The 27,702-nt window shown below is 50.7% G+C and overlaps 1 protein-coding gene across 4 annotated transcripts; it reads right to left on the reverse strand.

The window, feature by feature from the left end:
* Positions 1-3,518: 3,518 nt before the first annotated feature.
* ZFYVE27 (zinc finger FYVE-type containing 27) lies at positions 3,519-25,983 on the reverse strand. Of its 4 annotated transcripts, none has more exons than XM_060034331.1 (13): positions 25,814-25,983; positions 23,888-24,085; positions 21,081-21,151; positions 19,324-19,510; positions 16,695-16,790; positions 15,358-15,470; positions 14,478-14,623; positions 13,147-13,218; positions 11,307-11,327; positions 11,007-11,151; positions 6,672-6,718; positions 6,253-6,334; positions 3,519-5,211 (listed from the first exon to the last, which is right to left on the reverse strand). In XM_060034331.1, the coding sequence occupies exons 2-13, from the start codon at positions 24,082-24,084 to the stop codon at positions 5,147-5,149; spliced, it is 1,242 nt and encodes a 413-aa protein (XP_059890314.1). In that variant the 5' UTR covers position 24,085; positions 25,814-25,983; the 3' UTR covers positions 3,519-5,146. The 4 variants fall into 4 exon arrangements, with proteins under 4 accessions (XP_059890314.1, XP_059890317.1, XP_059890313.1 ...); XM_060034330.1 differs by lacking the exon at positions 3,519-5,211 and adding an exon at positions 5,309-5,627; XM_060034334.1 differs by lacking the exon at positions 11,307-11,327.
* Between the last annotated feature and the right edge of the window lie 1,719 nt (positions 25,984-27,702).

A 27,702-nucleotide genomic window follows, 5' to 3' on the forward strand; every position in this document is an offset into this window, starting at 1 on the left:
AAGACAGGAACATCTTATCTAAAGGCCAGAACTGTTACTTCCAGAAGCGGGAGAGAATTCACATTTGTGGTTTTGCATCAGAAAATACATCCCCAGGTAATATGTAGGGCAATAGAGAAAAGAAGACATACAATACTATAGTAGCATTCAGTGTATAGCAAGTCCATTAATATATAAATATTCAAGCACTTGGGCATTTTAATTTAAGCCTCCTGAGGTAGGTACTATTATTATCCCCATTTTAATGGTGAGGAGACTGAGGTTCAGAAAGGTTAATGAACGCATTGAAGGACACACAGCTGTACTTAGTGGTGTGGTTAGGATTTGACCCCATGCTCTCAACCCCTGTACTACTGCCTGCAGGGGGCAAAGCTGAGGACAGGTGGGCAGGATCAGAGTACAAGCAGCCATGCGTCTGTTACCCTGCCTCCCAGGAAGATTTCTGGGGACCCTGCTCAGATCTCACTCCAAGCACCCTGAGAGCAGCAGAAGAGCCATCCTTGAACCATGGCTTTTCTCCCGAATCCCAGGGCAGCCCACCCCTTCGCCCCTCCTCCTCTCTCAGCCCCATCAGCATCCAGCCTCTTGGGTCCCACAAAGGAAGCTCACATCCCACAACTGTTTAGTCGACTGTAATCCTGGCTAAAGTTCACTCCTTGGGAAATCCAACGTGGGGGGTGGTTGCTGCTGGAATGTGTGTGGCTGGGACCCAGTGTCCCAGCCCAGACAGCAGGCTCTGCTGAGGCCAGGGGAATCCAGAACCTCCAGCCCCCAGCTGTGCCAGAGAATGGAATGTGCTACCCTAGGGTGTTGCAACAGACCCAGCCAAGGAGATGGGGCAGTGCTGGGAGCTGGGGGAGCTCCTGCCACAAGGCTGCCTCTGTTCCCCTGGAGGCTGAGCCCACTTCACTAGGGCTGGTGGTGGGCAGGCCCTCCTGTTAGCTCAATGGCTCAGAACCTCCTGGAGCTAGTGGGAACAAGGCAGAACAGAAGGGAGGTGACAGCCAGGACTGCTATGGTGACCAGTTTCTCTGAGGCATCCACAAGCACCTGTGGCACGGTTCACATTGCGGCTCCATGGCTTACTAGCTGTGTGACCTGGGGCAGGTTACTTAACCTCCCTAGGCCTCCACTTACTCATTGGTGAAATGGAGTTAATGGCAGAACTTAGCTTTGGGGACAGTCACGAGGTTTAAATAAGATGACACACTCAGCTTACTGCCCAGTACAAGTGCTCAATAAACGTAGGTATTATGATCTTAGAGCCACCAGCTGCAGGACAGATGCTGGAGCCAGGGCCTCGAAGCTTCCATGGAGACAAAGGGATGAAAATGGCACTTCGTTTGGCTTCAGCTCTGAGAGCCAGGTGGCCAGCGACCTCAAATCCCAAAGACCCCACAAACCACGGCCAGTTCAAGGTCTGCCAAGGCTCACTGGAGGCTGCTCCCCACCACTAGCAACCCATGAAAAGATGGCCAGAACCCTCAACCCAAGCCAGGCCGTGGGAGCTGGCCATCCATCCAGGTCTGCCCAGCAGGTTCCAGGGCTGTCGCAGACCTGGCTACTGTCCCCTCACTTGGTCCCTGAGAACAAACTGGGAAGCATCTTTTAAACCAGGCATCCAATTCTACAACGGACAATCTGCTTTCCAGGCCATCCCACCTTTGGTCCTCTCCATGCTGTGGACCCCAGGCAGCGGGAAGGCACAATCCACTGCTAGTAAAACCCTCCATGGCTCCATTTTCCCAGTGGCACCTGCACTTTGAAGATGTCCATCACTGGCCTGCTCTGAGGCCCTCACACGCACCTCAAGCGGACAAGGAGGTGGCTTTCCTTCTATGAAGCCACTGACCCCCAATGATGAAAACCATGTTTCTCACACTCTGAATCCCATGTCCTGAAAGCTACTTGTGCTATAGTCTGTATTTCACCATTAGACATTGTTTTCATTTTCCCAACATAAAATATTGACTCTGCTATTTCAAACTATACTCTGGCCTCATTCTTTCCTGAAAATAATCTATGATTATTCTCTAGTTTTAAAAAAATTGCTGTTCTAAGCCATGCAGGGCAGAGTTGTTTTGATATTCCTAAAGATGGCCAGAATGAGAGAAATGAGTTAGTGTTTATTGAGCATTTACTATGTGCCAGGCACCTCGCTTCCCACCTGGAGTGGACTATCTCATTTAATCCTCACAGCAGCCACACAAGATAGAGATCACTATCTACCCACTTTACAGATGAGGAAAGCAGCACAAAAAGGCTTGGGGGCAAGGCCCCTGCAGCAACTCCAGTGTGGCTGCAGCCAATGGTAGAACAGGGCCAAGTGTGGAGCCGGTCCATCGCAGCACCCGCCTCTACTGTCACCGGGATGCTCTCTGGCTAGTGCAGGCTGCTCCTGCTCTAAGGGAAGTCCCTTCTGGTTCCATCCTCCAATGCTGCGGGGAACCCGCATCTTCAAATGGGTATGGTGTGGCTCCCACAGTGAGGGGCTGGACTGGATTATCTCTGAGCATCCCTCCAACTGACCTACTATGACACACGCCCTCCATGAGAAAAACTGCCTTCCTGGGCCTGTGCTACCACTGCTGTCCCCTTTTGCTCGAAAGCCCTACTTTCCACTCCTCCAGCATCTTTACTGTTCCTCTGGACTACCAGGCCACTGAGGTCGCTCTGGTACTTTTTTTTGCCACTTGGGTACTTTTTAAAGTGAACATGCTCTTCTGTAAAAACTGCTAGGACAAGGTTCTGGCTGCTTCCCTGTCTCTTGGGGCCCCCTGCTGGGGCTCCCCCGTACTAGGGGAAGTTCCCAGACCGAGGCCTCAGTGTGCTGCGAGGACCCCTCAGGCACCGCAGTCTGAGTTGCACGTGCATGGGGTCATGAGGATGTGGCTGCAACCTGACCTCGACTCCAAGGCAGAGTCTCTCCACCCCCCTTTACTGCCTCAGGCCGAAGGTCTTGAAGACACCGCTTCTACCCAGCTGTGGTCTGCAAAGTGCCAAGCCTCGTGCAGCCGCTGCTTAACCTCCCTGGGCCTCAATTTCCTCCCCTGTAAAAAGGGAAGAAAAAGTGCCTACCTCTTAGGGCCATCTTGAGGATTAAATGAAATAATGTGTGTAAAGCACGTATCACAGCGCCTGGCACCCAGTAAACACCCCCCAAACCCCAGCTCCCAGGGAACTGCTTCTACTTCCCATCTCACAGCCAATCCTCTTTCCGGCTGGTTCTCAGCCTCCCCCAGGGCTGATCCTTTTCTGCTTTCTCAGAGGGATTAGCTAAAATCTTTCCATTCTAAAGCCTGCATCGCTTAGTATTTACCAAGTTCTGGTCCCCAGCCCAACCCCCAGCCCTCACAATGTGGTCACAAGTCAATCCAACAGGCATCTCGCTGAGCCCCTCCTGCGCAAGGCACAGCTTTCCTCCCCCAACCCCAGCTCACACCCCAACTTCAGCCTCCGCAGCCCCTCTGCCCCGTCTTGCAGACACAGCCCAGGCCTGCAAACTCAGCCAGTGCTGGGGGGGACCTGGCTCTCCAGCCTCAGGGAGAGGGGGCATGCAAGGACCAGGACAAAAACATAGGAAGCTTGAGGCCTTTTTATTGACAATTCTCCATATACACAGACATCCTTTTAGTTCCTCTCCAGTGTAAGTAAAGCACAAGCACTTAACTCTCATATCTCCACAGGACCCGAGGAAGGGGGACCCTTAACTCTCATATCTCCACAGGAGCCCAAGGAAAGGGGTCTACCAAAGCCCGCCTGGTTCCCCAGGGACTTGCCCCACTTGGCCTGGAGAAGTCCCCTGGCTCCTAGACTGGTTGGCCTGGAGGGAAAGCTGGCCTAGGATGATCCTTGTCTCCCCAACCTGCCACCTTGTGTCCCTGCTTAGGGTATAGAAACGTCTCCGCCTCCCAGGGTTCTGAGTCCCAGGCAGCCCATGAGTTCAGGGAAGCATCCTAGGGTAGGAGAAGCCCCCGTCCTCTTTATCCCATTCCTTGTGCCACATGTTCCCGGGAACCATGCAATAAATAAATAAATACTTCAAAAAGGCAGGGAAGCTCCTGGGGAGGGAAGGGGTGCCTGAGCCTGCTCATGGCTTCGGGAGAGACACTGTGCCCCTAGAAGCCCAGAGTGAATGTGAAATTGTTGGAGAGGGGATAGGGACCCCAAGTGGCCTTATCCCATAACTGCTGTCCTGCTGGAGAACAGCCCTGGAATCTGAGACCCAGCCCAGCGAGATCCTACACTTCTCAGGCCCCCAAAGGTTGAGGGCTTCAGGACCTCTGCTCTGCTTCCTGGTCTCACACTCCATGGGACAAGGGGCCAGGGAGGGGAATTGTAGCTCTAGGCCAGAGAAGGGGTGCCCAAGGCTCTGAACACAGGAAGCAGGAGTGATCTGAGTGCCCAGCATCTACCGGGCAGAGCTGAAAAGACCAGAATAACATGTGGGCTGAGATTCTGTAAGTCAAGGTCCCTGCAAGGTGGGGCTGAGGCCCTCTGAGCTGCTGGGGTGCCCGTTTTGCTCTGCTTAACACTGAAGGATTCTGCCAGGCCCTCCTAGACACGTCCTCCTCTGGGGGAATTTGGGAACTTCAACCCTGTTTCTAGAAGTACTTTTGGTCTTGATAGCCCTCATCACACCCTCTGGTGGGGAAATGATGAGGTCCTGATGCCTGAAGGGACATTCGAACAGAATTGGGACACGTGCAAGCCCTCTGCAGGCTCTCAAAGGGCAAGGGCTTGGCCCAATACCCAGCAGGGGAAGAATCTCTTTTCCCAATCTCTGACCTCCAGTCTTCTAGAATTCCCAGGCCTGCAGGGACACCCTGATCCCAGGTGAGACCAGGCCTGGCTCACTGCTGCCCTCTAACTTACATTCCCTGCCTAACCCTGAGTCCACTAACAGCCCAGAGCAGAGCAGGGCAAACACTCCAGTCCTTGTTTGAGAGCAACCACTACTGGCCATCCGTAGGAGTGGAGAACAGCTCCAGAACCTGGCTGGAGTCAGCAAGGGCAGGAAGGGGAAGCCTACCTAGCATTCAGGCCACATTTGCCCAGCACATGCCACATGGGGCTCAGGGTGGGGAGAGCGGGGTCTACTGCTGGCCCCAGGGACAGGCGCCCACTTGGACCCTGGGCCCTCTTCTCACTTGCTCAAAGTCTGGTTACACGAGGCACACACAAACACAGTCTCTCTCTGGGCTTCAGGGGCTGAAAAGGAGGAAGAACTTGGTGAGACGCTTCCTCGTGCCCTCTGGCTCATGGCCCCAAACACTAGAACCTCCTCCCCACTCCCCGAATCCCCACACAGACCACCCATCGCCCAGCCTACAAGCTCGCTGTCCCAGCTCACCAGCCTGCCCTCAGAGAATTCTCTTTCCATGGGAACTGGGGGCTTTGGGGGTGACCATGCCAACAGCAGGCCTCACCCAGATGTTCTATGCATTAGAAATTATTTTAGCACCAAAAGAATACCTTTAAAAATGTTTTTTAAATAAAATACCAGAAAAAAATTTTCCAGAATGTTTTAACAGTGGTTATTATCTCTGGGTGGTAAGATTACAAGATTATTTTTCTCTTCCTTCTTCTTCTGTAATTCCCAAATCTTCTAGAATAAGCGTATGTTACTAGCATGACCAGAAGAATGAAAAAAGGACACTCCATTTAACATTGTAACGTAGTGCAGAGCAGTATGTAATACATGCCCCCATTTTTTTTTAGAACATGCACATGTATTTATCCCGTGTGTGACGGCATTAATGACCGGGAAGGGTCCACGCCTAACAGTTCTCTCTGGGAGAGATTGTTTTCCTTTCTTTGGCTTTTTGTTTTGTCTACAATGAGTAGGTATAGCTTTTATAGAAGGAAAAGAAATTATTTTTTTTTTTTTAGTTAAAAGCATTACCAAGGCCATGAGAAAGAATGAAATTCAGGAGGTAGTCTGCCTGGGGAAGGTGGGCGTGGCGCTGGGAGGCTTGGTGGTGCTGCTCGTGCTCTATTTTCTAACTTTAGTGAGCGGTGGGAGGTAGTCCTTACTGCGCTTCACGATTCAGGTGCGTTTTATATATATATACTCCTGTCCGCGCATCAAATGTTTTCGTTTTTCCTTTGTTAAAGGGAGATGGAGGAGATCCCGAGTTCCCTGGACCTCTCACTGACCCCTGGCTCCCTGCCCACACACAGCAGCCCCCAGAGGAGGTGGGAGGCAGGCGCGCCCTCCCGCTGCCCGGACCCCCAGCCTGCACCACTCACCTGTGGCCCCCATGGAGGACCTGGGTACCTTGAAGGAGCAGCACCGAGAGCAGAAGCTGTTTCCACAGTTACTGCAGTTCCGCTGCAGACAAGAGCCAGGGTCAGTCTTGGATCGCCTGCCCCCGGGCACCTGGAGCTCCTTTCCACCAGCTGGCCCCACCCAGAGAACCTGGGACAACTATGGGAGTGGGGAGGTGCCTGAGCGGGTCAGGACTGAAACCAGATGGGACATCCCACGAGAAGGCTGGTGAAGGCATGGGCACAGGGGCAGGGCTCCGGAGACCCACTCATTTGAGCAAACCTCAGACCAGACCTCAGGCCCAATGTGGCCCAAGCAGTCAGACTTCATCTGTGACCTCGAGCTACTCCCCTACATCTCGTCCCAAGTCCCCAGCAAAAACACCCTCGAGAAGACTTACCCTCTTCTTCAGCACTGAGAAGGTGGCCGAGCAGCCCGTACAGCTCCCTGAGAAACAGAGGCAGCAGCTCAGCTTTGACCCAGCCCAGGCCTTGCAACTCTCGCCTTCTCCTGACTCTTCTAAATGGGGACACTCAGGGCGCCAGCCCAGCCCAGACTCCTTGGCTGGGAGCAGAGTGCAAAGTCCAGATCCAGAGCCAGAAGGAGGGATTCAAACTAAGAAGGAAAAACCAAAGGCCACCGAGAATCGATGTCCCAGACTATACACTGCTGCTGCCCCTGCTCCCACCTGGGGCTTAGAGACCCCCCACCTGTAGGGCCAGCCCAAATCGCAGAGCATCCAGCAGAATCTACCCCCTGGAAATCACACCACGTTGGCAGGGACTTGACAACAGGCATCCCTCAGAGAAGGTGGCTCCAATGATCTCTAAGGAAACCTGCCTGACACAACCCTTTCCAAAGTGTCTCCTTACAAGTACTCTGCCCACAGCTAAAGAGAGAAATGCCTCCTAAAACACCAGACTCCTGCTTTCTGTCATCTGAAGATTCCAGGAGGGAAGCTCAGAACCAGGCACCTTCCAAAAAGATGCACAGGGCAAGAGGTGCAGGCCCTAAGAGTGGTGGACGGATGGGGCGATATACAGCTGGGAAAGAGATCCTGCCTAAACCACCAGACACAATGAATCGACAAGGTTTCAGACACGGTTTCAAGCAGAGAAGCCAGTAGCAGCTTAGAAAACTGTTGGAAGGAGGCAAGGGGGGTGTAAGAAGAGATGAAAGATGGGGAAGAGGGGACCAATCTTTTTTTTTTTTTTCTTTTCTGGCCACGCCACACAGCATGCAGGATCCTAGTTCCCCGAACAGGGATCAAACCCATGCCCTCTGCAGTGGAAGAGCGGAACCCTAACCACTGAACCACCAAGGAATTCCCCCGACCATTCTTTTCAAGGTGACATCAAGGCAAAGGGGCTTAATAGAAGCTGTGCTCACCACCCACCCCTGCTTCCAGGAAAATTAAAGAAGGAAAAGGTGGGCTGCAACAAGGACACAGTCTGATGAAGGGGGCACATGCAGGTGAGTGAAAAAAATCAAAAGGATGGAGGAGGAGAGGAAAAGCCACACTGGGCCCTTATGACTTCAATGAGCTCCAGAAGCAGAAGCAAAAACTTATGAGAACAAGGAAAGGTGCAAGGGCTGCCGCCACGAATACTGACTATAGTTCAACACAGAAATCTCCATGCAGATGGGGGGCAGTGAGCCAGGGGAGAAAAGGCAGGGGTCCACACTAGGCAGGAGGGTGGCTAACAAAAGGGGACCAGAGAGGCCAACCAAGGGCTGTGGGCCCAGAAGAGAGCCGGCTAGGGTCCTAGAAAAACCTGAGAGGGGACAAGATTACTGAAGGAGGTTTCCAGACTTGGGGTCTAAAGGCCTCCTGTGATCTAACCAGAGGAATTATCAGCTTCAGGGCGCACTGCTGGGCCTCCTGGACCATCTGTCTGGCCAGGTACACAGCACCAGGCCTCACCTTCACACAAAGGCCCAAAGCGATGTGGTCCCTTCCTCTATCCAGCCAGAATCCCCTGCAGCTCTTGCTAAAGGACACTCCCGGCATTCAAGGAGAGGGGACCCTAGCTGGAGCCGGAGAAACCTGAAAACAATGGGCTTAAGGCAGATGCTGTTGCTGTTGCTGTCAGCCAGCCCGTGACCCTGGCAGAGGAAAAGAGAGAAGAGCATAGCGTCCCGCTGGCTGGTAATGCCAACCCAGGAAACGGGCTGCTCCAAGACTCTGTCCCCCACACTACAAATTAGGTCAAGGCAGCCCACCTCCGGCTCTCCTTAGCAAGGGGCATGGGACAGGGGAAAGGAGCTGCTCAAAGACTGACACTCTGGCCCCTCTCAACTGGATGGAGTACCAGGGCCAATCGCCCCAAGACAGCCACGTGGTCTAGTGAAACAGCCCTGTACCACGCACAGACCTGGAGCCAGGGAGGGCTCTGTGTGCCGATGCCATCTCAGGTAGGCATGCGGAGGAGGAGGGCACCCCGATCCCTTCCGACACCAACCAACTCTTCCTGCTCGTTTTCAGCCAAGGTCCTGACTCACCATGTGAAGATGCCACGGGGGCAGAGAGAGCAGGAAGGAGCCTAAGACCACACAGACCTGCCAAGGCAATGGTCACGGAGCCTCCAGGGTAGAGGGGACCTTCCCACTAGGACTCTCCCACTCGGAGTTCACGGAGGAGCTCGTGAGCAGCCTGCCCTCATTCCTCCCGTGCATCCCCTTCATCCACTTGCAGCCAGAATGGAACGGCCCCCAAAGCAGCTCACTCACCCCGGCCTGTGGGAGGCAGACCCAAGACAGAGCTGCTACACTTGCCCTCACGGCCCAGAGCTTAAGAATATCTCAAGGGAGGGACAGCAAGCAGTCTTGAAGAATGGAGGGCTAAGGGGGGCTTAGGAAAAGAAGCACTTTCTGCCTTTGCCATCCTCGTGGGAACCTGACAAGCCTTCACCTATCCTGGTTGGGATTATCTGAACCAAAAGCCAAATACAGAAACAGGATAGGCATAAAACCAGGGCACTTCAGACACAGGGCAAAGGGAGGATGATGAGCTAGAAAGAACATGGGGACTTCCTTGGTGGCGCAGTGGCTAAGAATCCACCTGCCAATGCACGGGACACGGGTTCGAGCCCTGGTCCGGGAAGATCCCACATGCCGCGGAGCAACTAAGCCCATGCGCCACAACTACTAAAGCCCACGCGCCTAGAGCCCGTGCTCCGCAACGAGAGAAGCCACCACAATGAGAAGCACACGCACCCCAACGAAGAGTAGCCCCTGCTCGCCGCAACTAGAGAAAGCCTGTGTGCAGCAACGAAGACCCAACGCAGCCAAAAATAAATAAATTAAATAAATTTAAAAAAGAAAGAACATGGGAGTCAAATCAGATGACCTAGATTTGAGACACAGCTCGACCATGTACTGGCTGAAGACTCTGGGCAAATCACTCTTTTCAACCTCAGGTTACTCACCCACCAAATGGGAACATCTAAGGGGCTTTACTTACAATTCATAGATATAAAAGTATAATTTGCCAGAACAAGAGTATTAAGTCTTGTGTAATGTCACTTGGGACTTCCAGAACCTGGCTGCTTCTAAGGACTAAATGAGACAGTGTACGTGAAAGCGCACTGAACACAGAGCACTCGGCAGCAGTCGGCGATCATCACAAATAAAAGGAAGGGATCTTGAATGACTGGGGACGTTCACAGAGCAGAAAGAAACAGCATGTCCAGGAGGTCTAACGCTCAGGAAACAACTGCCCTGGCTGCTGCAGGGGCAAGAAGGTAGGCCCTGAGCGCCCGGGGTCAAACGCCTCAAGATAAATCCCAGCGGCTTCTCCCAGGGCGCAGCACCCGGAACTCACTCCCACCAGAACCGACAGCGCAGCCAGACCGTCCTCCTCCTGTCAGCTGACAGCAGGCAGAAGCAAGTTCTGCGTCAGGACCAGGGTGACTCCCAAGTCACCGGCTCCCCAGGCTTCAGCTATAACTTCATCACAATGGCTCGGCTCGACTCCCACTCTCCTGATCAGAGCCAGGTCTCCGAGCTGTGCTAACAGTCAAGTCCGCCCTTCTCCAAAGCTACCTTCCTGGGTGCACCTCCATGCCCAGTAAAATAAGGACTAGCCAATCTACCAGCTTGGCTGGGGAGAAGAAACATCAGGGCTCCATCATCCCCAGGGGAAGGCACTGTTTCCTTCAACTTGCTTCCAATCGGACTGGAAAGATCCAGACAGGCTCCTAGGCACCTGCGGGATGGACCAGGGCCTTTCACGTTAACAGCGCCCCTTACAAAGCACTTACTGTGAACGTGCCAGCACTTTATGAGCATTACCTCGGTTGAGACCTACAACGACCCTGTGAGGTAAGAACTTATATTATCCACCTTTTACAAAGGGGAAACTGAGGCAAGGGGAAGTTAAATAATTTGCTCAAGGACATCCAGCAGCGCTGGAGTTTGCACCAGGCGCTCAGACTCACACTCAGTTCCCAGCCATTATACTCCACTGCCCACCACAGCTCTGCCTGCCTCAGGACCACACCTCTCTGCAGTCCCGGAGTGGCGCTTCTGGAACTGAATTCCTCATCTTCCCTCAAAATTTAATAAAGACAGAGACACAAGAAGGAACCCACGTTCCCTCCCTCTCAGTCCCTCTGTGCATGTGCTACCTCCCCAGGGTCCTGTGGACACAGCTTTACTCCTTGCTCTCCTCGTAACCCAGCACCTCTGGCCCCACGGCCGGGGCGCCCCCAACCAGCCCTCCCCTGGGCCGTACCGAAGTTGTTGGTCGGGTACCGCTTGCGAAGCCGCTCCGTGAGCCTCGACACCTTGTTGCGCAGCACCTCGTTCTTGCTCAGGAACCCGTTGTCCTGCAGGGCCAGCTCATCCTCTGCTGGGCACGGGGCCCCCTCGTCATCCTCCTGTGGGAAAAGCTGCTTCCAGTTCTGCCCACCTTGTGGCAGGGCTCCGGGATCTGCGTGCATGGCGGACCCCGAGAGGCGTGGCGACCACCGGCTCAGCCACCCTTCCCCCCATCCCGCCAGCCCCTGCCCACCTCACCAAGGCTGCTACTTACCAGCACCACCAAGTGGGTCTCCTGCCTCCCAAGGTGCAGGGGAGAAGGAGAGAAAACAGAGAGAAGATAGCAAGAAGGAAGCTGCTGGGAGGGGGGCCCCCAAAGGAAAGGAAGAACATAAGTGCTATGCTGAGTTTGTCTGAGCACGTCCCAAAGGGTGACGTTAACAGAGGCCCCTGTAAAAGGACCCCAACATCAAATAAGCTTGGGGGAAGCTGTGTATTACTGTTTTTCAAACTGGGTGAAATTAATTTGGTCATTATCTTAATAGAACAGAATTGAACAGGAAAGAAAATATCCCTTACAATGTATTTTTCAGGAAACTCGTTTTATTTAAGTTTTTCATATTTCACAGACATAAGTGTGAACTGGGTCAAGATGTAAAATGTGTTCCTTACTCTAGGTCATGAACAAACCTGCTTGAAAGCCCCTGCTATATATATTCCCTACCACCACCACCAAGACTCAGAGTCCACAGCCGCTTCAAGTCTTAGAGAAATCTTAGCAGCTGAAAATGTAAATGCCCACATGGACGAGGCTAATGTAATAATAGTAAAGCGGGCTGGGTGTAAATCATAGGCCTGGTGAAAACTCACAAAACCTCCATTTCTTGTATCCCCCACTTTACAAAGAGACATGAAGAGAAGTGATTTCCAACTATAAGAAAAGCCATAGGGCTTCCCTGGTGTCACAGTGGTTGGGAGTCCGCCTGCCAACGCAGGGGACACGGGTTCGAGCCCTGGTCTGGGAGGATCCCACGTGCCGCGGAGCAACTGAGCCCGTGCACCACAACTACTGAGCCTGCGCTCTGGAACCCGTGAACCACAACTACTGAGCCCACATGCCGCAACTGCTGGGGGCCGTGTGCCTAGAGCCCATGCTCTGCAACGGGAGAGGCCACCACGGCGAGAGGTCCGTGCACCGCAGTGAGAGGTCCGTGCACCGCGGTGAGGAACGGTCCCCGCTTGCTTCGGCTGGAGAGGGCCCATGCACAGCGGCGAGGACCCAATACAACCAAAAAAAAAGAATAAATAAAATAAAATTTTAAAATATATATTTAAAAAAAAAGAAACGCCATAGTGCAAACGTGACAATAAATGGCAACTGCCACTAGGACTCGGTGACCGGGGAGGACGGGAAGTGGTGAGGACTGTGTGACTGCTCTAAAGGAGACAGCCACTCCTCGGCTACATTGACTGCTGCAGACTCAGGGCTCCCAGAGCTTCCGAGCTTCTAGAAAAACTGAAAATCTAGAGTTTCCACCGCAATCTCTCCATTTTTAAATATTGGCTCAAAAAATTATATTAAAGCTTCTCATGCCAAATAAAACACTTCTGCAAACTATGAGTGTGAACCACTGTCCTAAAACCAGGAAGACTGTCTAACTCTCTGCCTTAGCACTTGGCCATGCAACTGCTTTCTCCAATGTCCCATCCTCACCCGTCAAAGGGACATCTTACAGCCCTCATCCTTCAGAAGAGCAGGCAGAGACCCCAGCAGTGCCCTCCTCCACATCTGCCTTCCCCACATCTAAGGCACCAAGCCCACAGCCCAGCCAAGGCAGTAAATGACCCACTCCCCCAGCAGGGCGTTTTCCAGAGTCTTCCAGAGCCATCCCTGCCCTGGGCACCCAGGACAGATGCTAGGTCAGCAAAAGGATGGGTGGAGGTTCAGTGGCACCCTTTGAACCAGTGAGTTTTAGCTCAGAGCAAGTTTCAGCTTCTCACTTGGACATAAGAAAACTTTAAAAACCCAGACTTGGAATGTGAGAAGCTACATGGCTCCAGGACCACCCAACTTCTGACCTGGTCAGCTGAGGGTGCCGGGGAAGGCCACCCACCTCAATTGCATCTTTAAACTCCTCGTCAGGCTCGGCCTCCTCAGCCTCCTCCACACTGCCTGGCGTGAGGTCCTGGGGAGAGAGACTCTATTACAGTCAGAGAGATGGCAGCCCTGCCCCAAAGGTAGGGCCACCTCCCCGGAGCCAGCATCCAGATTTCTCAAAACAATGGTTCAAGGGACTCCCCTGATGGCGTACTGGTTAAGAATCCGCCTGCCAATGCAGGGCTGCAACTACTGAGCCTGCGCTCTAGAGCCCGCGAGCCACAGCTACTGAGCCTGCGCGCCTAGAGCCCATGCTCTGCAACGAGAAGCCACTGCAATGAGAAGCCCGCACACCGCAACAAAGAGTAGCCCCCGCTCACCGCAAGTAGAGAAAGCCTGCGCACAGCAACGAAGACCCAACACAGTCAAAAATTTTAAAATAAAAAAAATTATTAAAAAAAAAAAAAGAGGGACTTCCCTGGTGGCACAGTGGTTAGGAATCCGCCTGCCAATTCAGGGAACATGGGTTCAAGCCCTGGTCCGGGAAGATCCCACATGCCGCAGAGCAACTGAGCCCGTGTGCCACAACTGCTGAGCCTGCACTCTAGAGCCCATGCACCATAACTACTGAGCCTGCATGCCACAACTCCTGCAGCCCGCATGCCTGGAGCCTGTGCTTTGCAAGAAAGAGAAGCCACCGCAATGAGAAGCCCGCGCACCGCAACAGAGAGTTGCTCGCCACGACTAGAGAAAGCCCGCGCACAGCAACGAAGACCCAACACAACCAAAAAATTAATTAATTAATTTAAAAAAAAGAAAAAGAAAAGAAAAACAACGGTTCACACCTCAGAGGAAATGACACAACTGCCAGAAAGGAAGAAGTCAGGGGAAAGAGAGCAGTCTGTAACCTAGCAGGACAGGGAGATGGGACCAAGGCCACAAAAGGACGTACAGTGGCTGGAGAGCACTGTGGTTGAGAGCACAGGCTCTAGACCCACAGGGCATGGATCTGAGTCCTGGGCCCACTGCCCCTGGACAACCACTCTGTGCCTCAGCCTTCTCTTCTACAAAGGAGAATAATCTCATTCTCAGAAATAACCTACACCTCCTGGGGTTAACGTCTATAAAGTACTTGGAACAGCAGAGTAAACACTCAATAAAGCACAGCGTAGCTCTTGTTACTAGTTAACTATGTCATTACCATTAAGCACTTCAGAGGAGATGGGCCTGGGAAGGAGCAGGAACTAGAGGCCAGCCCAGGAGTTATTTGGTATGAACAAGCTGGTAATAGGGAGGCTGGGCAGCCCGCCCGCAGCAGGCTCTGCCTGGGTGGTTAGGGGCACTCACCTCTGTGGGCGTGGGCGCAGGTGCAGGTGTGCAGTCCGGCAGAGCGCCCTTCCCCCCGGCATCCGACGGTGGCGGGCTCTCAAAGGCACTCTCTTCCTGCTTGGGGTTCATCCGCCGCTGCAGAGATGCCCTATACTCAGACACCACTACCCAGAGCAAGGAGAACAGGGTGGGAGGCAGAATCAGGATGGAATGAGCAGTGCTCTGGGGGTACCCACTACTGCAGCCAGCTGGCCGCCTCCTCCAGCACCCCCTCTCGGCAGCAGGAAACAGTCGCCCTCATAACTCTGAACAAGTCACCTAACCCAAGCCTCATAAACAAGACAGATGTACCAATACCTACCCCATGAGATTGTTAAAGAGAGATTAAATGTAGTAAGTGCCTGATAAATCATGGCTTCTATAATTAATTTCCAACCACAGGGAGGAAAACAAGTATAGCAATCACCCCAACATATGCACAGGCCCAGGCTTCTACGGCTCAAGGCCTCTCCAGACTGTTTCAGTGCTTTCGAAGCCAGACGGCAGACAGGTACTCTGGGATCACAGAGATGAGGCAGCAATTCCTGGGGGGCTGCATCCTGGGAGGTGGATGGCAACACTGGGAAAACATCCCTCCCTCGTCTCCCAGAAGCCACCATGTCACGTGAGCAGTGATTCATCTGTCTGGGGAAGGGAAAGGGACCCCTAGTAGCAGCCTCCCCTGTATCCCACTGAACATCTGAGAGGCAGAGTCCACCACTCTCCAAGGGAGGACCCTAGTGTGGTGCTGCCCCCTTGTGGAAGGCACAGCAAACAGATGATCAGCCGTAGAGATAAAGGGGAGCCTAACCAGCCCTCAGAGCCGGGTCCCATCTCTGTCAGGTTCTTCAGGGCTTACCTCGGAAGAACTCCACATTTCCCAGAAAGAGTGTGCTGTTTAAAAGGGCAAGGACCCAGCACAGCGGCAGCAGATACAGCATGCAAACCGTGCCCAGAAGAGCCCCATAGAACCTGGATCGACAGAGAGGAACCACAGGATAAGAAATTCGTAAGATCAGAAGGAAACTGGTTCAGGGCACACCCACATGGGGGTCTGGGCAACAAACAGCTATGGGAACAGTTAATAAGCTGACAAGATCTGCTAATCAAACAACTGGAAAGTTAAGTGAGGAGGAAGGATTTACAACCACCAACAGGTCACAACTGACACGGGCGGGGCCGCCTAAACTGGTCCAACACACATCTCTCCTCAGGATCTAGACTCTGAAGTCTAGAATAAGACAGACTTGGATCTGAATCCCGCTCTGCCACTTCTTGCTGTGTGACCTTATGCAAGTCCCTTGGCTCTCTGAGTGTTATTTCCTTCACATGTAAAATGAGGATTAAGTCTTCCCTGGTGGTCCAGTGGTTGAGAATACGTGCTTCCAACGCAGGGGGCATGGGTTCGATTCCTGGTCGGGAAACTAAGATTCCCCATGTGGAGTGGTGCGGCCCAAAAAAATGAGGACTGAAATAGCACCTTCCTCATAGGGTTACTACCAAGAGTGAGACAGTACCATGGAAAGCCTTGAGCACAGTGCCTGGCACCAGGGGAAGGCTAAACAAGTATTAGTTGTCATTATTATTCATATACAAAGAGCCTTAAAAACATTCATTTCATTTGATTCAATAGTTCCATCCTAGTATTCTAAGAAAAAAAAAATTTCGAAAGATTAAAGCTATACCCATAAAAATGTGCACTACAGGGTTAGTAACCAAAAGTAGAAACTGACTAAATATATCACAGAATGGTTCCATAAAGTATAGTATAATCACCATCTATATTAATGTTGTATTACAAGTAATTCCAAAAGCTATGTAGCAACATGGAAAACCAGTTATATGATAACAATAAGTGAAAAAAAAAAACGGGTTCTCACATACACTATGAGCTATAGAGAGCATTTGCATGTGACAAACTCTACAAGGCAATCCAAACATGAGACTGGCTGCTGTATCAGGGTGGGAGATTCCATGGTGAGTTATTTTTCTATTATTAAAATATTATGACCGCACCTAAAAGAAGGTGTCTGAACAAAAGCAGCGCATTCAAGCCCACAAGCCTACGTACAGGTCTGCACACAAGAGCCTAGTGGGCTCTTTTCCCCTGAGCTAGGGCAACAGGAGCCCTCTCGAGGCAGCTGGCTTTGCCTGGGGTCCTCAGGGCAGCGGTGGTGGGAGCGGACGGGCACTCACTGTGAGGACACGGTGGGGTTCTCCCAGTGCAGCACGCGGTAGACGGCTTCACAAGTGCAGCACAGGCGGCTCAGGAAGGCCTCCAGCTGGATCAAGCTGCAGACACAACATAGGGAGGGGGCTTGTGCAAGCTATATGCCCTGCCTCACCCAGAGGGATCAGAGAGTTTGGGGAAACTTCGTACACTTCAGCCCCCTTTTTTGAACCCTTGCCAAGGTTCCTGCTTTGGTCTCTTCCTAGATGTTGATGTTGGGCTGGCTACTTAACTTTTCCAAGGATGCGGTTTTCCTCTATAATAGGAGGAGCAGGGTACCCACCTCCCAGATGCACTGGAGCTGTGAGGATAAATGGCAGGATGTAGAGCAATGTGTCTCCACCTGGGATGTAAGGTAGACTGACATGAAGAGTTGTTTTAAATGGATGCCCCCCAAAAGCAAAGAGCACATGCTTGTGAAATGAGAACCCAGATCTTGGTTTCTGAAGCGCTCCTCGGAGAAATGACTGATTTTAGAACAGGGCAGGGAATGTGCAAGATGAATGTGAACATTCTGTTGTACCACAGAATAAGGAAGCACTCAAAAATGATGGGGACACATTGAAAGAACACAGGGGCCAGTTCAAAAGAGCTCCATTGACAAATCTAGGACTGAGATCAAAATTAACAATGACAATAATAAATTATAACCCACTGAATAAAATTTAAAATTCCTACGTTCATATTGATAATAAGGAAAAGCTCTTTCTTATAGAATGTCAGGTAATAATGACAATTAGAAAATCACCTTTGCAAACAAAGAAAAAAGAAAAAACAAAGAAAATCACCTTTGCAACCATCATAGTAATAAATTGATGAAAGTAAGACCTATCAATGGATTTCAATGTAGTGGGTGTATATTTGATGAGGAACAAGTATTTACAAAGTCTCAAAGTATCCCCCCTCAGATTACTAACTCCAGAGGGTAAAATGAATCGTCACTTTACAGTGGAGAAACCTGCACCAAGGTGACCAAAGTTAGTATCTCCCATAACAGACAGTGACATCATGTACCTCTTGATATGATACAACGACAATGTCACTTGTCACATTCCTGCCAAAAATGCAGAACCTGAATCTAATCATGAGGAACCAAACTACCACAAATGCAGAGAAATTCTACAAAATAATAAACATGTTCTATTTTAAAATGTCAAGTCATGAGAAACAAAGACCAAGGAACTATTCCAGTTCATAGGAGACTAAAGAGACATAAAAACTAAATGTCATCCACGAGTCTGGATTGGAGCCTAGATCAGGAGAAACTTATATAAAAGACCTTATTAATACAAATGGCAAAATTTGATCATGAACAACTATTAGATAATAGTACTAATGCTAATGTTATCAATGTTAAATTTCCTAATTTTGATTACAGGACTTTGGAAATAGAAGAGAATATCCTTGTTCTTAGAAAATGCATGCTGAAGTATTTGGGGTAAATAGGCAAGATGTTTGTAACTTACTTTCAAATCGTTCAGAAAGAAAAAAAATAATGTCTTAGTGTAGAAAGATAGATGAAGCCAACGTGGCAAAATGTTAATAATTGTTCTATCCGGGTAAAGGGCATGTGGGAGTTCTTTGTACTATTCTTGGAAATCTTCTGTAAGTTTAAAATCATTTCAAAGTGAAAACGTTTTCTGAAAAACTGCAGATACCCAGGCCCCACTCCAGATAACTGACTCAGAATTTCTGGGGTGGGGCCCAGCCCTCCACTGGTTTATAAGTTTCCTTTGGAGCTCCACAGAGGCCTTTGCTGCCCAGGGAGGGATGAGAACCCCTGCTGTATTTCAAGAGAGCCACTGAAGTTGTTATGGTTAATGTTATCCAACAGTCAGTCGTAAGGTGCTTCCTCAGAAGTACCAGCTCTGTCACATTTAGGGAAGTTCCTCCACAGCATAGTGATGATGACTTCCTGGGTACCAGACACTCATTTAATTGTCACAACCACCTATGAGGTAAGCCTATAATTATCCCATTTAACAGATGAGGAACCTGAGTAACTTGCCCAATGTCACAGCAATTAAATGGCAGAACTGAGATTTGAACCCAGGCAGTGGCGTGTGTGTGTGTGTGTGTGTGTGTGTGTGTGTGTGTGTGTGTGTGTGTGTGTGTGTGTGTGTGTGCGTGCGTTCAGTCAAGACCCTAAACTGTGAAATCAGCTAGATCTGGATTCCCATCCCAGCTTGGTCAATTGCCTTTTTCCTCATCCATAAATGGAGGACAATCATAGTAGCTACCTCCCAGAACTGTTAAAAAGATGAAAGGAGGGGCTTCCCTGGTGGCGCAGTGGTTGAGAGTCCGCCTGCCAATGCAGGGGACACAGGTGCGTGCCCCAGTCCAGGAGGATCCCACATGCCGCGGAGCTGCTAGGCCCGTGAGCCATGGCTGCTGAGCCTGTGTGTCTGGAGCCTGTGCTCCGCAACGGGAGAGGCCACAACAGTGAGAGGCCCATGTACCGCAAAAAAAAAAAAAAAAAGATGAAATAACATCCATGGTTTGCCCACTACGATGTCTGGTGCCCAGCAAGCACTCAGTGTGGTGGCAGCTGGTACTGTCACTGTCCCTCACCTCCCTGGCCCCTTCCATACTCACAAGCTCTTCACCTCAGCTACGGCCTCAGGGCGAGACAGGCGAACTCTCTGAAGGTCCTCCTGCCTCACGCTATGATACTTCCTCCGCATCAGCTCAGACTCGGGCAGCCGTGCCCGGCAGACTTCCTGAAGGTAGCCCAGCAGGGCGGGCACGGAAATCATCAGGGCACCCACTGAGTACCATGCACCTATGGGAGCAAAAACACTGCAGATAAGCAGATAGCAGGACCAGGAGCCTCCGCCCACCCAGATGTTCACGTGCTCGCTCCCTCACCTGCTCCAGGTCTCTGCCCAAAAGACCTCCCCCAACCACCCAGTATGAAACAGAACCCCCGCCCCCCCACGGCCTCCAGCCCCTTAACCCAGTTTTAGTTTTCCTCATAGAACTTATCACCGCATGGCAGATTACACATACGGTCGTTGGCTCCTCTGTGAATGTAGGCTCCTAAGAGCTGGGACTTTCCCCCATCTGGTCACTGCTGTAGCCCCAGACCCTTTTTTTAAAATATTAAAAATCACTACACTAGCACACAGCACACAGCAGGTGGCTCGTGCCTGGAGTCTGGCCGCTGGGAGTTCCCAATGACTGACAGTCTGATCTTTGGGCCACTAGGGCAGATTGGAAGCCTTCCTTTGGAGTTTAGGATACCACAGACCACTGTGGATCGAGCAATGGTGAGGCTAAAAGAAAATCCAAAGAAGGAACTTCTTCCATGTTAACATGGTACCCTCCAAAGCAAGCGAACAGAGCACTGGGCACTGAGTAAATGCTTGTTAAACATCTGTCATCTGAACTGATTTACTTTGGAAATATATTTAGAAAAATCTAACAGCCTGGGAAGGATATCTGAGTTTCAATCAGACAAAGAAGAGTCCTACTAAGACATAGAAGATGAGGTTTTATGTGAAACGGGTTTATTTTCAACCCATTGAAACCACAGGAGGCAAAGGAGACACTTGAGAAATGTGAATTCAATAGAACAAGCATGAAGAAAGGACTCAGCTCCTCAGAACTTCTGCCCCAGGCCCTTCACTCATTTCCCTTGAGGGGTTTGGCTTTTTCTGCAGCCATCTGCCAGTTCCGAGTAAAAGGGCTGGGTCCCAGCATACCTTGTCAGAAAAGGTCCCCAGGAGACAGCACTATCCAGGACCCCACCAGCTACCCACCCGTCCACACATCAACCTCAAAGGCTTCATGTCACAGACCCCTCACCACTGGTGACTGCCCAGCAGCCCCGGCCAGGCTCACTTGCTGAGCCAGAGAAAATCAACAGATATGGCAAAAATCCCTGATCAGCTCACCTTCCTAGTACCTTCACCCCATGTCATGTCCCCAAATGACCCCAGAAACCAAAATGGGAAAAGGTTAATGCATCAGCATTCAGTCCAGAAGGAAATAATAATAACAGCTATAATGTACTGACTGCTTATTCCGTGTCAGGAACTGTGTTAAGTGTTATACATAGATTATCTCATTCCTCACAACGACCCTCTGAGGAAAGCACTGTTACTATCCTCCCTTCAGAGATGAGGAAAATTAGGCCTTAATGAACAGGTTAAAGAACTTCTGAGGTCACACCAGTGGCCCGGCCAGGATTCTAGCCCAGGGTGGGTCTCTCAGGAGCCTGTGTTCTGACATCGAGCAGACATAGAGGGAGGCCAACTCCATGGCGACACAGGCGGCTCCCTCACATGGGCCGCTTCTCAGAATTCCTCCCCACATCCATTCACAAAAAACCCCTGGCCCCTGGTTCTTACCCTCATTCAAGGTGAGGAACAAGATGTTGAGGCCCAGGCAGGTCAGCAAGGAACACAATGGTGTCTGCCACCTACAACACAGAGAGTCCTGGTCACTGAAGACAGCTGCCCCTCCAGCCAGGAAGGGGAGACGGGCACACAGGCGGGTCTTCAAAACCAGGAGGAAGAGGAGGCCCTGGAGCTCAGAGGGTCAGGGAGAAATGAAAAGTGGGTCTCTCACTTGGACAGGCGACCGGGAGAGGAGCTGAGGCCACACTTCAGGCCCCGGGGTGAGAAAGGGCATCCTCTCAGAACCAGAAGACCTGTAGAACCTTTTCCCAGGAGGAGGAAGAATTTATGAAATGATCTGTTAATGTTATAACCCTGTTTAACCTGTGTTTTGTAAGGTTCTATTCTCTTTAAGAGGTGCCGATGACATTCTTCTTTAAGAGTTTTCCTTTATTCTTTGTATTTACTGAGACAGAGTTGATATGTAACGTATTCTTTTTTTTACAATTTCATAAGAACACATGCTTACTGCACAAGACTCATCTAATATGGAAACCGAGAGAACAAAATGTAAAGGATTTCTTTGACCTTATTTGCGACTTTCTCTTATTTCTGTGATTTTGAGAGTTTGTTTTAAACATACATTAATTCCAAAGGAAAGAAAATAATAAAGGTTTCATTTCAACATATAAAAAATGAAGACAAAACCAGGGTTGGCATTCCCTCAGCAAACACACCCAAAGTGAACTGGAACTTTTAGAAGCAAACACAGACCCAGCTCCCACCACCACCAAATGCCAAGCAGAAGCCCCCAAAGACGGAGGAAAGAAAATCAGAGACAGGTTGCTGAAGACGAGCAACGGTGCTGGCTTAGTCCTTGATAAAGGACATTTAACAGGGTAAAGGGAGCACAGACGTAATCACGAAGCCACTGACACCTATATTCTAAAGAGCAGTGTCAGTGGATATAAGGTGGGCCCTCAGAGGAGAGAGTCAAATAGAAAAATCAACAGGTAAGATGCAATGTATTCAGAACTTCAATGCATTTTCTTTTGCTCTAATTGGGATATTTCACAGTTACTAAATGAGGTTAACTAATTTATGGGGTGCTTTTTTTTTAACAAGAGTTATGAGTAAGGGAGTGAAATGACCTCTCTCTGCTTTTGTCTTAAAATTCCATACACTCCAACTACACCACCCTAATTAGGCCTCAGACCCATCTAGCGGCTGCTACCAGGGTAAAAGCAAATTAAGTCAGGTCTAAGGCCAATCCCATCTCAGAAATAAAAATAGCACACAGCCACTGATATCGCTTTCATTTTAAAGCCTCTCTCTCTCTCTCTTTTTTTTTTAAAGATCTGTTTGTTTATTTTTTGGCCATGCCACGTGGCATGTGGGATCTTAGTTCCCCGACCAGGGATCGAACCTGCGCCTCCTACAGTAGAAGTGCAGGGTCCTAACCACTGGACCGCGAGGGAATTCCCAGCCTCTCCCATTCTATCTGTCTTTACCGACACTTTGGTCATGGAGACCCACCTACCGGAGTAGCTGATCCCAGAAGAGAGAAGTCTTTTAAAAATCTACTGTAGCTCCAGGCTTCAGACCTCATAGAAGCTCAAGATTAGATCCCTCTGCAAAGTCGAATCCTCTTTACTAAGAAAAGAACAACCAAACACACAAACTAATCTGACAGCCACTTTCACAGACCAGCGCTCCATCTCCCAGCGGCTCGGAGACCATAAGCTCCTGGGGGCTTCTGAGTCCCGATGCTCCTCCTCCATCCAGCTTAGTCAATCCCACCACATCCTCAGATTTCTAATTTCATAAAATGGAAAAATCCTAATACATTAGTGCCAAGAAGCACTAAGAGACCAGTGCTGGAAAAGGAGAAGGGCAGGATATATTTAACTTTTGTGTTTTGCCACGAAAAGGCAAAACACACATACATACAAACGCATGTATATACATACACACATACGTTTGCATGCACAGGTGCATGCGCGCACGTGCACACACACACACAGTAGAAAACGCCAGAGAGCACAGCCCCGTGCTTTCCAGAGCCCACACACTCCCCTAAGGAAGACCACGATTCATTTCAGCTAGTTGGTCATGGTGGGATTACAAAGCGAGCCCCTCCTTACACCATCTGAGAAAATCTGAATATGAACTGGGTATAGGGTGACAACAAGGAATCATTGTTAATTGTGTTAGGTATGATGTTACCTTATTTTTTTAAAAAAAGTCATTATTATTTAGAGACAAACTAAATAATGTGTTTAGGGAGCAGAGTGGTATATATCTATAATTTTAAATACTTTAGCATAAGAAATAAAGTGAGCTGAAAGGAGAAAAAAGAAAATTACCAAGGATGAAAATCAAAGTAGAACAGGAACAAAAACTTTTGAGAGCCATAATCCTAAAGGATTAGTGAAAATAGTATCTGCTTATTCATAGCTATTTGCATCCTAATTTTAATATGAATTATGCTAATGTTGGGAGAGAAGGGGAAAAAAAGCCTGCTCTGGATATAAAAGGCCCAATGGTCAAGGCTAGCTAGCAGTCCTCAGGTATGAGCTTATTCAGCCACAAAGAAGAAACCCTGGTGAAAGGCCAGATGGTTCCCAGTGCCTGCCTCTCCTGGGTTGGGCCTGAGACACAGGGTCTAGAATAAACCCAGAGGCCCAAAGTACCTCCCAGAACTGCTCCTCACCAGCGCAGAAAGGATAACCCAGCCATTGCCTGAGTGGCCAGTGCAATTACAAAGCAGGAAGGCAGAAGGCCCAGCAGGTTAGAGCAACCCTAAATAAAATCTGTACCTGAGCAAATACCGGACACCATCACCTGCATCCTTCAGAGGTTCCAGGTAGATCTCCAGCCTCTTGTAGGACAGAACCAAGTTGAAAAGATCAAACGCCGGGGACTTGGCAGGAGCAGTTGGAGACTCCAGGGGAGCCTCGGGGACCATGCTGGGGCTCACCTCTGGCCCACACCCCTCTCGCTCTGAGGTCTGCATCCTGTAACCATAAGAATCCCTGACATTTGCATTGCACTTCCAATGCCCAACACACTTCCACTTGCATTATTATTATTATTTTTTTTTTTGTGGTATGCGGGCCTCTCACTGCTGTGGCCTCCCCCGTTGCGGAGCACAGGCTCCGGACACACAGGCTCAGCGGCCACGGCTCACGGTCCCAGCCGCTCCGCGGCATGTGGGAATCTTCCCGGACCGGGGCACGAACCCATGTCCCCTGCGTCGGCAGGCGGACTCTCAACCACTGCGCCACCAGGGAAGCCCCACTTGCATTATTTCATGTGATGCCATAATAAACCTATGAGGTAGGCAGGGCTACAGGTGGAAAGCCTATTTCACAGAGGAAGACACATTCAGCAAGGTGAAGTGAATGACCCAGATAGAGCTGACCCTTGAACAACATGGGTTTGAACTTCACGGTTCCACTTATATGCAGATTTTTTCCAACAGTAAATACGACAGTTCTACACAATCTGCAGTTGGTTGAATCCTCGGATGCCCAACGGCGGATACGGAGGGACCGCGTGGAGGGAGGGCGTACTGTAAGTCATACTCCAATTTTTGACTTCACAGAGGGTCAGCGCTCCTAACCCCTGCGTTGTTCAAGCGTCAACTGTATAAAATCCTGCTCTTCTGACTCTCCATCTAATGTTCTTTTCCCCACAGACCCATCAAGAGTATAAACCATGAAGACCAAGCACACATGGTTGCTGGTGAGAGGCAGCCTGGGGTCTCAAGTGAAACGATGTCCTGAAATATTTTTCTCCCACTCTTTACTTAGTTAATTCCTACTCATCACTCAGGTATCGGCTTAAACAGCACTCCCTTGCTCTGAGAAGTCTTTGCCAACAACTCCAGTCTGGACTGGGAGACCCTCCCCAATGCTCCCAAAGGATCATGTACTCAGTACCCTAACAGCATTTATCACACCAAGCAAAACTCCCTTCTTTCTTGCCAGTCTGCCCCTCTTAACTTTGAGTTCCAGCAGGTCAAAGACTACATCTTCCATTCACCACTGTTTCCGCACACAATGGGAATGTAATAAATGCTCGCTGAGTGAGTGAATTAATTGCCCACCCTCCAGGACCCCAGAGCTTTCTTCCACCCTGCTGCATGCTCTAAGCTTTCCCTCTCCCTTCTGTTCCCAACAACCTCCTGAACCATCCCTGCCCATTACCCACCCCTTTTTCCCCTTGAACCCTACGGGGCAGTCACCACCTTCCATAAAACCCCATTCCCTCCTCTCTTCTCTGATGGGGATAGCCACAAAACTCTCACCGTCTCTCCTAATTTCAAAGTCCGACCCAAACGCTAAGCAGTAAACAAGGAGGTAGACCCTTGGCCCACAGCAACAAAAGCCAGTTCCAGGCAAGGGGCTGCGATCTGGGACGACGGGGGGAGGAGGGTGTTTGAAGGGGAGGGTAACAAAGGGGCCACCAGGAACCCGAGACCCCCTCAGGAGGAGCTAGGATGAAAGGACCCAAGGCGGGCGCGAAGTAAGCGCCCAGGAAGGGGTGAAGCAGGTCTGCGCCGGCAGAGGCCGGACCATCACCCCTGCAGCCCAGGGAGCCGGACGGGGCCCTGAGACCCAAACCACAGAAGACCACACCCAAGGTCGCTGGGCCAGCAGGTGGCGGCCCCCGCGGCGTTCTGGCGCCCAACTCCGCACAGTCGGCGGACACACCAGAGTGGGGTGGGGGTGGCACCTCACCTAAGCGGTCGCTGCGACGGTGGGGAAGGGGCGGGGACGGCCAGGAGGCACTGATAGGGCCACCGGACCCCGGCGCGTTTCCTCAGGCCCGCCCCACCACGACGCGCCTCTTCCCAAGGCCTCTCTGAAGTCGCAGTACTGAGAACCTCCGCCGCCTCCCCCGCCCTCGCTTCCGGGACGCGACTGCTCGGCGGCGGCGTGCCCTTGACGTCATCGCTCCCGCCCCGCCTCCCGCCCGACTCCCGGGTTCAGCTCCGCCCGCTCTAGGACAGGTGAGCGCCCTCGTCCGCACTACGCCTGCGCGCCTTTTCTTCCTCAGCCAGGATCCTGGGCTCAGCTGTAGTCCTACCCGACGGCGGTTCGCTAAACCCTGGGAGTTTAGGGAACCCCACCCCTCGCTGTCCCCGCGTCGTTTTGGATTCCGGCAGGGAACAGTTGGAGAGAAGCTAATCTGAAGAATTTACGTCTGCATCCTCCCCTCACCAAATTTGGCACTTACCTCACCCCCTGGGGACCGTGAGCTTACAAAAGGCAGAAACCATATCCCTGCTTGCCCGATGCCTAGCAGAGAATGCAATTCCGTTCAGCGTTTCCTGAGTAGCTACTGTGTACAGGGTCCTGGGCAAGCTCTTCCCAATTCAACCCACTTCTCACTGTGTTGCCCGGTTAATCGCCCTTAAAGCATGCATCCGATGCCTTTGCATTAATAATAATAACACTAACATTTATTTACGGAGGGCTTACCAGGCGCCAGGCACTGGACTAAGCTCTCTGTAGGCATTATCTTAGCTAGTCCTCCTCCAACAACGCTATTAGGGTTATCGCCATTTCACAGATGAGGAATCTGAGATTTGTCAAGGAACTTCAGTGTCTCTCAGCTAGTATGCAACTGTGAGCTGGGATTTTAACCTCTGTGTCATCTGACCCTGGTTCCCCCAACCATACCATCACCACCTTAGTCTGCATTTACTGGCCTCATCCCCTGCTACTTCCCTACAGGAGCCTCTTAACTTCAGCCAACTGAACTCCTCCATTGTTACCTTCAAGTGCCCCTTGCATTCTGGTCTCCTTACATTGCTTGTGCTGTGAGCTCCGGGAGGAATGCCCTTCTCCCACTTGTGCTTGGGTCCAAATCCAACCCATTCATCTGGGCGGGAGTCAAATGTCTACACTCCTTCCCTGATTGCCCCAGCCAGAAGGAATCACTTCCCCCTCCAAACAGCCAGAAGGTAGACAGATACAAATCAGCCACTCACCACTAAACTATATTCAGAAATCCCCTTGCTTTTTAGAGGAACGGGCCTGGCTTTGTGGCTGGGCCAGTCTTGTCTGATGGACTCTGCCTCTCCTTTAAGATGAGGCTAGGAGAAGTAGAGAAAGAAGAATGTTTTTTCTTCATTATCTTTACCTGTAATTCCACCTTCAGTAATTTACTCCAAAGGTAGATTTCACTTTCTTTGAAATCCCTCCTTCTTAGGTCTGCCTGGACCATTGGCCTCAGGCTGACTGTAGCTAGTAGTTTTATTGGTTCTCTCTCCTGGCAGCTATAGAATTGAGGGACATCATTCCAGAACTCCTAGACATTACTTGAGGAAAACACTGGAGGATACAAAAAGGCTCTAAAGACCAGAAAGGGACAACAGTCATGGCCCATCAATGAACAAAGGCTTCCCCTGGTAACTAGAAACTGGTCAACTGGAGTCTGCTTTCTGGGAACTGACTCTGATTTTTCATAATCAAGTTCTCCTGGTTCCTTCCTTCCCTTCTCCAGCATTCTGAGTCTTCACTTCTTGCCTCAAATCCTGGTGCCACTGATGTTTTCCCCTGGATAGCTGATAGGTGGGAGAGACTAAGGGAGAAAATAAAATAGAAAAAGAGGATAATTAATA

The sequence above is a fragment of the Delphinus delphis genome, chromosome 16, assembly GCF_949987515.2.
Source record: "Delphinus delphis chromosome 16, mDelDel1.2, whole genome shotgun sequence".
In the NCBI taxonomy this organism is placed as follows: domain Eukaryota; kingdom Metazoa; phylum Chordata; class Mammalia; order Artiodactyla; family Delphinidae; genus Delphinus; species Delphinus delphis.

Coding starts and splice junctions, on each gene's coding strand:
- ZFYVE27 (XM_060034330.1), bottom strand. CDS start 24,084: ATGCAGACCTCAGAGCGAGAGGGGTGTGGGCCAGAGGTGAGCCCCAGC. Junction 13,219..14,477: donor CTGCGCCCACGCCCACAGAG/GTGAGTGCCCCT, acceptor CTCTCTCCCCAG/GACCTCACGCCAGGCAGTGT. Junction 6,335..6,671: donor TCTCAGTGCTGAAGAAGAGG/GTAAGTCTTCTC, acceptor TCTTGTCTGCAG/CGGAACTGCAGTAACTGTGG.